The 12,120-nt window shown below is 35.7% G+C and overlaps 2 protein-coding genes across 2 annotated transcripts; both read right to left on the bottom strand.

Annotated features, from left to right (window-relative positions):
* Positions 1–379: 379 nt before the first annotated feature.
* Positions 380–1,179, bottom strand: LOC132799442 (uncharacterized). The gene is made up of 4 exons (XM_060811267.1): positions 1,069–1,179; positions 899–980; positions 572–686; positions 380–444 (listed from the first exon to the last, which is right to left on the bottom strand). The coding sequence occupies exons 1-4, from the start codon at positions 1,146–1,148 to the stop codon at positions 380–382; spliced, it is 342 nt and encodes a 113-aa protein (XP_060667250.1). The 5' UTR covers positions 1,149–1,179.
* An 8,743-nt stretch (positions 1,180–9,922) lies between these two features.
* Positions 9,923–11,002, bottom strand: LOC125424277 (receptor-like protein 9DC3). Its single transcript, XM_048481120.2, has one exon. It carries the CDS (start codon positions 11,000–11,002, stop codon positions 9,923–9,925), a length of 1,080 nt encoding a protein of 359 aa, XP_048337077.2.
* Positions 11,003–12,120: the final 1,118 nt, after the last annotated feature.

Genomic DNA, 12,120 nt, shown 5'->3' with positions numbered 1-12,120 from the left:
ATTGCATTAAAAGCTATTTTATATTTTTACTTATTTTCTATACAATTTTGACAGAATCATTTACGCAGAAAAAAAAAAAAAAAAGCAGTGGGTTCTATAATTCTAAAATTTTGATGCCTCTATTTAATTAAATTGCTTTAAATATATGAATGAATAAAAATTAATTTAGATATTACGATAGAGAACTGATGGGAGCGTTCAAAATTAGTTATTAAAAAAATAAAAGAAAAAGGAAATTGATGGATGCGCATGGTTTTTCGATAGCTTAGCTACGAATAACGTGTAAGTCTGACGTGTACATGGGAGGAAGCTCGAGCCAACTCTTCACATACGTCATCTTGTCCTGTATTTTATGGGACTATTTTAGCATTCAGGATTTCTAAACCAATCCCATTTGCAGCCGCAAGCAGCAAATTGGGTCATCTAGCCCTCTTCTGCCCACCACTATTAAAGTTTTAAAAACCAGAAAGAGCTTTTCAAAAGCTATACCAGACAGGATCTAAGTGAGGATAGCATAATTGTCTCGTTGCCTTTTGGTTCGTCCATGCTAAAACTAAACTAGTCATATTACCCTTTATCAGCAATAACTTATACAATTTCTTCAAGTTCTCCAAAATAGTTTCTTCATTTCTCCAATACTCGGTGAAAAGTGGCCACATCCAGTGAATCACATCTTTCCAATAAACCTAATACACACAAAGCTGAGAAATGAATATTCACCGTCTACAACTTCAAACTTATAGTATTAAAAACTAGGTAAGTAATATAACTTCTAACAACTCATCAATGATGATTATCATTCAGTCAATTTCACAGAAGCATAATATACAAGTAGAGAGAGTAAGAGACAATTAAAGATATAATAATCTGAACTTCCAAGCCAAAACCCATAAATTACCTTCTTCGAAGGAGATTCTTGTAGATATTTATACAAAAGTGGAAGTTCCTTTTTAAACTGACGCTCAAATGATGAAGGTGCACTGCACAGCAATTCAAAGAATCATAATTCAATTAAATAAAAGCTAACGAATTCAATTATGTGAAACACAGATGAAAATCTTCAATTACCTGCATGGAACGACATAAGGTGCAGCAACGATGCAACGGACTTGAAAGAGTTCTGCAAGACTCCAGCCTTCCTGGACCATCACGAAGGAACCATTTTCATCCAGAAGGAACCATTTAAAGTCTCACAAATCACACACTACTAATATAAAATATCCTAAGACGAAGAACGAAAAAGATAAAGAAAATCAAAGTACCAGTATTCTCCTATAGATATATGGATGTGTCAAACTATCCTACTCTCCCCAACATTACTACCATAATAACCCTAGAGCCAATTTGAATAGTCCATAAGCAACAAGTTTTTTGAAAAATACATCAAACCGTATGCTACTCATGTACACAAGTGGCATAATCAAAACAGGAAATTGTACAGAAAGAATTCTGCATACAATAGAAAAGATAGAGGACCCATCTTAGTCCACTCAAATGAAGCTCTCAAAAGATTATCCTTCATTTTCTCACATGGATTAATTGTCTCCTCCAAAAGTTATTTCTTTCTGTAAACAGACACCAAAAGACACATATAGCCACTTTCCTTCAACTCTCACTGTTAAACTTTTTGGCAAAACAAACTGATAGGGATCATTTACCACAACAGAAAAGTGTTATATTTAACTTGTGGGAAAATAAGCAAAAGAAAAAAAAATTAAAAAAAAATAAAAAAAGCCCTAGGCTGTACATACTGTTTCATCTGCAGTGCATACTAAAATCATATTGGATCTTAAGGAGGGAGGTTAATATGGAAAAATAAAATAACTACCATGCAAGGGCAAAAAAAAAAAAAAAAAAATCTAGATAAATATATACAACTCGATCGGCTTAAATTAAATTTATTTATAAGACCCTAAAATTGTATTTACCACATATATTCTCAAATTACAGATGCAATCCAAGCACAAGATTTGTATTTATAAGCAACAAAATATAATATTAGTTGGAGAACCTATTGCAAACTACAAACTTTGGGATTCTTCAACCCTCCTAATTTCTTGGAGCATCCCTTTTAGCTCTTCTTTCTCCGTTTGATCTTGTTCTTTCCAACCTAAAATTAACACTGTCAATGATTCTCATGACTACACAATAAAATGTTTATTTATTTATTTTTTTTTATCACTTGAATTAATTCAAACGCTTTATATTAGAAAGATGAAGAACAAGAACAAGATCAAATACATGTTTCTGAAAGACAAATGCCTAGATCTTCAAAAAATAGGATGGGATTATATACATACCTAGTTTTCCCACACCATCTCCAGCCTCATTTTTAAGCCAAGTTGGTTACAGAGGTGGGAAAACAGGGCACGAATTAAGAAAACATAGATGGAGATCCGAATTCTATAAGAGCATTTGCTGAGAATTCCATTGGTAAGCGAGCTATCTGCATTTGATCAATACTAAAACCATATAAGTATAATGCAGTCGAAATTATTTTCTTTTTCCAATTAAATATGATATTAATATTTTATTTCCATTCTGTTTTTCCCAAGTCACTTCAACATTTGGCAACATTTTTATAGAAAACAATTTTTTGATCGTATAATAGCAGTATCCCAAACAACTTTTAATCTTGCATTATGAACAAAACAAATAGAAATCCACAATTATATATAAACATAACATATGAGAAACAAATGTAGAAGTTTAGCAAGTAGCTATGTCATATATCTGTACCTTTAAATATATGTGTAAATGTGGACGATGTTTCTTCTGTAGTCCTTTATCACTTCAATGAGGTCGTGCCCTGTATAAGTGAATTTCTAGTAATGATATACAAAATGAAATGATTCCTTTTTTTTTTTTTTTGGGTAAAAAAATGTATATATATATATATATATTCAATATTTACAAATTACAACAGCATTGGGCACTTTGGCAAAATTTCCGTAAAAACAAAATTAGTTACCCATCCAAGAGGATGGAGATTTTCTGTCCTATTTTTATCTTATTAGTGATAAAAAGTAGTTATTAGTTATCTATAGAAGACAAAACTGAAAGGGTCTAAATGAAAATTTTCCATTAAAAATATATAAAAGAAAGAAGAAGAATTACCACTTGCAAAGATGAAGATCCTATTTGATGATCACCACCAATGAAGCAAGGAAATTTGTTAACTATCATGGAAGAACATACTTTTGTTGATTTATGGTGATTAGTTTTAGCATCAAATATTGGTGCTTTAAGAAGAATCCCTCCTAATCCAATTTCATTGAGGGGCAAATATTTCGCATTCACATTATAGATGAGGATATCTTCAATGGAATTTGAGAAATTTGAGCATTTTAACATGCTATAGAGGTCCTTCTGGAGTCTTTCAATTGGTGATAATGGATGATACACCAATCCTGATCTCTTCTTTGAAGGAATTTGAGAATTCCAAAATTCTGGTTGGCCGATACCACCTATATGTATGTTATGAAAACTTGACAGTCAATCATAATATTAAAAAAAATTATAATTATAAAATAATTGACATAAGGAAAATTTTCTCCATAACAGTCTCTGAGATACTCTTGTTTACAAGTCAACACTATTGATGCTTATGCTATAAAATACAATTTTCATCTCTTTGGGTTGGATCTCAACGTTCTTTCCTAATTTCTAAATTTTCCAATATTGTCCCTTTACCAGAAAATCTCTCTAAACAACATAATCTAGAATGCAGCTTTCGCATGATAAACAGTATATTCATAATCACACCGTCCTTTAATAGGTAATCAAGTCACAATTAGTGCTTAAATTTCAATTTAAATCATATTTTGTTAAAATTTTATATGATTATTTGATTATTTGAGATTTATTCATCACAAAAAGTGTCAGGACCCGTCCAGAATTTCTCCTCCGGAACCCTAGACAACCCTGATCCCAGGGAAATACCACCGAACCTTCCAACGGAAAATCCGGCAGCACCTCCCCTAAGGGATTTACTTACCACAAATTTACCTGCACTGAAAACACACTTCAAAAATATCCCCTTATTCCTTCCACAAACTACAAATTGGTTCCACAAATTTCAGCACTTCAAAACAAAAATACAGTAATCCAGTGCAAGATAAATACAACAAGAGTGAAAGAAATAGTACAACTGCAATAAAGAAGAACAGGGTACTTCACGAAGTAAAACAGCGATGAAGATCAAGTCCGCTCTGGATGAACACCGACAACCTGGTACCTAGAGGAACGGAATTTAAGAGTGTGAGATGCTAATCATCTCAGTGAGCGACCCTACTACTATACCATATAATATCACAGTAATAAGTATAAATAATAATTATTTGGAAATAATAATTTCTCTCAAAACCCTTACAATTCTCTCAGTTGGAAAGGTTCCCCTTTTAAAACATTTTCACAAAACCCTTTATTCATATTCCCCGAAAACCAAGACATCAAATAATTAAATACCGGAAGCAGTAATAATTAATTTTATTTTTCCAATACAGTTTCCAAACATTTTATTTTTAAAACACAGTTCTAAAAATCATTTGATGCACCCACTATATACTAGTGGCGCCAGAGTACCCAGCGTCCCGAGGTACTGCCAGACAGGAGGTTATAGAGAGAAACCGGCATACGGTCGCGTGGCGTCCCACTGCGCCGCTGCTAACCTGGTGTCCCGGCCAAAGGGGGGTGGCCGCCCTCTCCGATGGCATCCACAGGACACCCTCATAATATCAACCGCGCGCTACTCACACCCACCTGCGCGCTAATCGCATCACCTGCGCGCTAATCACACCCACCTGCGCGCTAATCACAACCGTGTGCACACTAACCATATCACATATAAACAAAACACCAGTACGTGCACGGTGCATCTAAAAATCATAAATTTCACAATTTTAAATTATATAACAAATTTCACATTTTTCATAAGCATAGCGGGCATAATCCATCCGCTTGAACCCGGAAATTCTCCGTAATTTCTTTATAATCAATACCATAAATTCCATGATTTTCAAATCCACCAACTCCCAAAATCCATCAATTCAAATATCCACATTTTTCCAAGCATAATAATTTCTCGAAATATCATAATCAAATCTCATAATATTCCATGGGCATATTTTATAAAAATTGAAATCACCAATATAACCAAATATTTTCCTTGAAATATTTGAAAATCAAATCGTGCCCATTTTACTATTAAAACCACACCAATTTCAAAATCCTCAAATCCATAAAATAATTTCACATGGCATAATTTTATAAAATGTACATTTTCTTAAATCCAATAAATTCATAAATAATTCCCCAATAAATTGAATAAATATTTGGCACATAGAATTTTAAATTCCAAATATTTAAATCACACACATATTATATTCACAAATTAAATTCTCCAAAATTAATTTGAAGGTGGGTCACTCACCTGGAGCACGCAATTAACCCACGATCCACTACGGGATCAATTCTACGACTCACCGGTGCTCCTAGAACAAAATTCACAGACAGTCAAATAAATTAATATTTTATTCGGATAAATAATACCCGGTACCCGGGGGGTCAAAACACAAACGATATCTAGAATTTACGAGTTATATACCGAATCCAAGCTCGAGTGATGCTAATCACAGATCCGGTCTTAATTTTCGATGATCGTACCCGACGGGGTTTGAATTTCGTCGGGAAGCTTTTTGGGTTTCGGCTTCGCAATTCTCCCAAACCGTCGCGAATTGGCGGAAACGGATGCCGGATTCAGGTTCAGGAGGTCGAACACAGCGGACTGGAGCTGGCCGGAATTTCGGGTACTCGTCGGAATAGTAATTTCCGGCGGGCCGCCACGGTCACCGGCAATCGTCGCCGGCGGCGGCGCGTGCGGTGGCCGTTGGCTGTGAAATTTTGACTCGGTGAGAATTTTGAGTTGACTAGGGTACCGTGGCGAAGTGCACGATGCCACGAGTTCGTAGACTAGTAGCACGTCGCAAACGGAGCTACGGTTTGAAAGTTATGGACGAAACAAGTTGCGGTCCAAACTGTCCAAGGGGTGCCGGAGTTGACTTTTTGTTTATGGGGAATTGAGCTTTGACTCATGCATGGTTGTGAAGTGCTCGTCGATACGAGTTCACAGACTAGCGGCACGCTCAAAACGGACATCTGGTTAAAAAGTTATGGACGTTTGAAGTTTACCGGATACTGTATTATTTTAATGTTTTTGGGTCGGTGAACAGTAAAATGCCACGTGTCAGCTTCTGATTGGTCCACGTGGCATGAACAGTGTCATGCAGGGTTTTTATTGTTAAAACACTCGGGGAAGAGAGAGAAAGAGAGAAAGGAGAGAGAGAGAGAGTCACCGGCCGCCGGTCATTTTCACGTTTTCCGGCCTAGTTACTGTACACGCGCCGGCCAGCCAGGTTGCCCACCTCATTTTCGGCAAAACCTCCAAATTTCACGGCGAACGGACGTCCGAAGTTTGGCGGCGATTTTTCCCCCTCCACCGCCGGCCACCGCGAATCGGCACTGTTCCGGCCATTATCCGGCCACACGCGGCTGAAAGCCTTGATCCTCTCCTCAATTCTGGCCGACCCACCAAAAATCACGGCCATCGGACCACCGACGCACCGGGATCGGAGCGTTTTCCGACGAGGGGTCGGAAATCTTCAAACGGTGATTTCTCCGCCGTCCGACCTCCGTTTTGCTCACCGCCGATCCCGTTGGGTTGCTCTCCTCAAGATCTACAAGACTGCAAAATTTCACAGCCAACGGCCACCGCACGCGCCGCCGCCGGCGACGGTTGCCGGTGACCGTGGCGGCCCGCCGGAAATTACTGTTCCGGCGAGTACCCGAAATTCCGGCCAGCTCCAGTCCGCTGTGTTCGACCTCCTGAACCTGAATCCGGCATCCGTTTCTGCCAATTCGCGACGGTTTGGGAGAATTGCGAAGCCGAAACCCAAAAAGCTTCCCGACGAAATTCAAACCCCGTCGGGTACGATCATCGAAAATTAAGACCGGATCTGTGATTAGCATCACTCGAGCTTGGATTCGGTATATAACTCGTAAATTCTAGATATCGTTGGAAGGTTCGGTGGTATTTCCCTGGGATCAGGGCTGTCTAGGATTCCGGAGGAGGAATTCTGGACGGGTCCTGACAAAAAGAAAGAAAAAAAAAAAAAAGGGTAAAACCTGAAAGTTGATCATGTTCGACATCTTCTAATTTGGCAACGTGCTCATGATGATCGGTGCATGATATATCAGAGTCCATGTCTAAATTATTATTATTGCTTTTTCCAACAGGAGCTGCATTATTAATATTGGAAATATTTTGTTGCTTCTTTGTTGGAAGAGGTTGTAGTGAATGCTTTGGAATATAGTTTGCAAGAGTTCCTCTTAACCGATACCTTGATCCACAAGCATTGCACAATACTGGCTTCTCAGGTGGCCCATTTCTCCACAGTGGAGTGTCTGTGATCAAATTCAAATCCAATTAAATATAATATGATTTACAAGAAAAAAAAATTTATATGAGTAATAAAGGTAAAGAATTTTCAGTATGTATGCTCAATCTTTTTTCATATAATTTTTACTTTTTTTTTTTAATAAAAGGGGAAATTACAGAATTCAATCCTATATACTACTATTTAAAAAGTGGGAAAATAGGATTTGAATAAAAGAGGAAATGATCACAGAAATTAAACCAAAAAAATGTTGATTGAATATAAAAGAGACTTTAATCTGACCAAGGGGAAAAGAACAAAAGAAATTGTTGATGAGTTACTGAAAATGAACTTACACTCGATTCCACAATGAAAACAAGGTCCTCGTTTTCCCATTCTTCAATATATTCTGTTTGAGCTTATCCAACTATATATCCCTTAAACTAATAAGCAAGAGCTCTGCAAAAAATGCCAACAAATAAAGTTAAAACATTAAAAAAAAAAAAAAAAGTAAAAATATCAAGTACGTACTCAGTCAGCAAGTAATTAATATTTCAGTGGGAAAAGAAACATGTTGACCTTTCACAATCACATTAATATACATATATATATATATATATATATATGTTTATAATTTATTTTCAAACTAATTGATATTACACCTGATATTCCAGTCTTTTTCTTTTTAATTCAATAGTTCAATTGGCAGAAAAATTATGTCACATTCCTAATTTTATATTCAGAGTAGAATAAGATTTAAAATGAAACAAAGGGAAAAATAAAATGAACAGTTGTTTGTTTAGTCAAACTTCAAAATTGTAAATTTTCTTGAGCCTAATTTGAATCTTTATCAAATATTTACATAAGTATAACAATTTAACCAGTTACAATAAATAATAATAAATTTGCATCTTCTTACCTTCTCTATAGCATCAGGATATTCATGAACCATACTAATTAACTAAGACCAGGAAAATGGAGGAGAACAAAGCTGTTTGCTTTTCTAATCTACAAATTGGGGCTTCTCTTTGATGTTGAAAGGCATGAAATTAAGAATAAGTCTATATATCTCAAAGTAAAATTAACTGCTGCAGTGATAATGTGAAAAAAAAAAAAAATGAAAGTAACAGGAAAAAGAGAGTCAGACTCAGAGAGAGTGAGAAAGCCATGGTAAAGAAATGGATGTGGGAAAGTAATTAATTACATCCAAAATGGGAAAAAGTTAATGATAAAGGTTTTGTTGGATATATAGTAAGTGAATATGGTTTTTGGCTTGTTATGGAACACTTGTGGGAATGGATTAATTTATTTTTAAAACGTTAAAGCTTTTAGCTTCTTTTCCAACTTGGAGCCTCTTCATAACATAAATTTCTTTCCTAAGTTGGTAGAAAATATGGCTAAATTATGAATTTGGAAGACAAGGAAAATAAATAAAGTATTGAAGCTGAAGAGTGAGTACATTTGATATTATCAGAAACATTTATTTTGGTTTAAATTATTTTCTTCTTTGATGAAAATCCATGCAGTACTTAATTTCAAAACATGTTGGAAAAACAGAAGTTTACTCGACTCATTTCAAAACATGTTGGAAGAACAGAACTTTACTTGATCCATCGTTCTGTTTCTCTGCTTCCTCTGTTTCCTCTACTTCCACTTCTTTGTTTGCTTATTTATATTAATTTCTACATAAACTAGTAATTTGATACAAAAATGGCTTGGGAACAATTTTTATATTTAATTTTTAAAGTAATTTTTAGTTACTATATTGTTGTGCTATAGTAGTTTTGATAATTTGTTCCATTATCATATATTGACCCCAATTAGGCCTCTTATCAAATTGTAATAATTTTTTTTTTTGGGTCATCCATTTTAATTACCTTAGTTACCAAATCAATTTATCATCCATTCAAGGATAATGCGTTTCCATTCACTCTCTCACTAACACAAAGAAAGGGAATAATCCTACATTAATTCATTAGATACAACAGTACAACTGTTTATTACACTGAACATGTATTGGATATTCCCTACATTAATTCATTAAACAAAACAGTCCAACTGTTTATTACACTGAACATGCATTGGAAAGCAAAACCGCATTGAAAAAAACATACAAAACATGTATTGGAAAGCAAACCACATTTAAAAAAAACATACAAACCATGACAAAGCAAAAACATTAACAGAAACATAAAACTTAAACAAAGATAAATAGCAGCTAACACAACCAAGAGTCAGCAGGTGAAGGACCCCAATTTTTTCATACTTGCATCCTAGCTTCAAGTTCTAAATCCCCTTCTCCTTCTAACTCTCCTTTTCATTTGCCTCTTCAAAAACCAATACTGCTTCTTCACAAAAAAGAAATTCCCACAAACAATTCCAACTACTAGCCCAGTGGCATATCCTGGCAAAACTGTTATCCAGTCAAATTCAAATGGAAACGCTGAATCTCCCATCTCTTCATAGCCTTGTGGTGGTAATTTTGGGGACTAAGAATTCCAACACTTTGTTGCCAATGGATAACCACATAACCCCAAGTTCCCATCGTATGAACTTGTTTCAAATGTGGCAAACTGGTTTCCCTGTGGTATAGGTCCTGTAAGATTGTTATGAGCTACATTGAAAATGGCAAGAAAAGTGAGCTGCTTCAGTTGAGGAAGGATCTGTCCATGGAACCTGTTTTGAGAAAGATCAAGCGACTCAAGCATCGTTATGTTCCCCAAGGTTGATGGTATGCTGCCACTTAGAATGTTGTTGGAGAGGTTAAGAACTCGGATCCCTTGTAAGTTCGCAATGGAATCTGGAATCTCTCCTTCGAGCATGTTGCTTGAGAAATCAATCACTACAAAAACATCTTGGATCTGATGAAAAACCCTATCCACACCTTTGACTGTTATTTTGATTGACATTGGATAATATTGGGTCCAAGAAAAATCGCTGTTAGCCGAGGTCCTGGTAATGAAATTTGAGACTGTTTTCATATAAGATGAATTGGTAGCATTAAAAGATTTCATGGAGTTCCATTTTTGGAAGTATTCAGATGGAAACTTAACTATAAAAACATTATAGGATAGATTAATAACACAAATTTCAAAAAAGAACACAGAATTGGAAATAGGTTTCTCTATGTTTCGATGGAGGTTATTAGATCTCAGCATGAGCATACTTAGATCAGGAAGTGTCCCTAACCAGGAAAGGAACTCATCTTCTAATTGATTTTTCCTGAGATTCAAAGTCCATAGCATCAAACAGCTACTCAATGATCGTGGTAAGCACCCTTTGAACTTGTTACAGCTTAGATCAATCATCCTCAGCTGGCTTCCATCTGTGCAGATTTCAAGAATGGTACCACCAAAAGAGTTATGTACTAAATTTAGAACTAAAAGTGAGTCGCTGGCATTTACCAAGCAGTCTGGAAGCATGCCACTCAAATTGTTATGCCCAAAATCAATATATTTAATGGAACTTAAAGTGCAGAATGCTGGTGAAACTTGTCCGCTCAGTTTGTTGTGTTTAACCTCATAGTTCACAATGGATGGTGGTGGAATCGGGAGTGATCCTTCCAGCATGTTATCGGTAATATCAAATATCTAAAGATGAACCCTTGGAAGAACAGCTAATGGAGGTTGGTCAAAGCCTATCAAAAAATTTCTAGAAAGTTGCAAAACTGCCATGGTTTCTAAGCTAATGTTCAATGCCCACTTGGGAACTTTACCATGTATTTGGTTTCCATCAAGTGTCAAATACATTAGATTGTTTTGCTACGTTACGAAAGTAGGGAAGTTACGTAAATTACACGAACCCAAATCTAAAATATAAAACTGAGGAATAGTTCTAGTACCATTTGTACTACTATTGGTTTCAGTAGTGAGCACTGACAATTCGTTAGCTGATAATTGGAGTAGCTTAAGATTCTTAATGACAAGAAACATGTCAAAAGCCACAGTTCCACTCAAATTATTCAACACAAGACTAAAATATTCAAGATTCTTGAGTCTAGAAATGATTTTGGCAGGATACCTTGTAAGTTATTTTGATGAAGAATCAAGGAAGTCAATTGGGTTAGATTTCCAAGCCGTGGTGGAATTTGACCACTTAAATTATTTAAACCAATATGTAAATAGTTAAGTTGGGTGAGTTTTTGAAGAGAAGCTGGGATTTGACCATTCAAATAATAATTTTCTAAAATGTACAAATGAGTAGTACTAGTAAGCTTACAAACAAATGCAGGAGAAGAATCAGAAAAACTACAACCTGCAAGGCCCAGATATGTTAATCTTGAAAGATTTCCAAATGCATATGGGATTTGACCGTTCAACTTTTCCTGAAAGGGACAAATAAGTAAGCCTAGTTAGCTTACCAATTGATGAAGGAATCAAGCCAGAGAACCCATTCCTCTTAAGGTTGAGATACATTAATTTTGAAAGATTTGCCAGAGCAAATGGGATTTGAGATTGATTAAACTCATTGTCGTAAAGATCAAGGACTTTTAGTTGAGAAAGTTGGAAAAGAGTGCTGGTGGATTTGATAGAACCATGAAGACAACTACTGTTGAGATGAAGTACGATGACATGCCTGGTTTCCTGATCGCATTGGACACCGTCCCAGAAGCAACAATCATGGTTCTTTCCTTGTGCCCAAGATGCTGTCTTTGGATAAGCAAAAGATCTATAAGAAGCAAATTTGT

This window comes from Ziziphus jujuba, chromosome 9 (genome assembly GCF_031755915.1).
Source record: "Ziziphus jujuba cultivar Dongzao chromosome 9, ASM3175591v1".
NCBI lineage: Eukaryota > Viridiplantae > Streptophyta > Magnoliopsida > Rosales > Rhamnaceae > Ziziphus > Ziziphus jujuba.
Note: the sequence above shows the minus strand (reverse complement) of the source record. Positions and strands in the feature narration are given on the sequence as shown.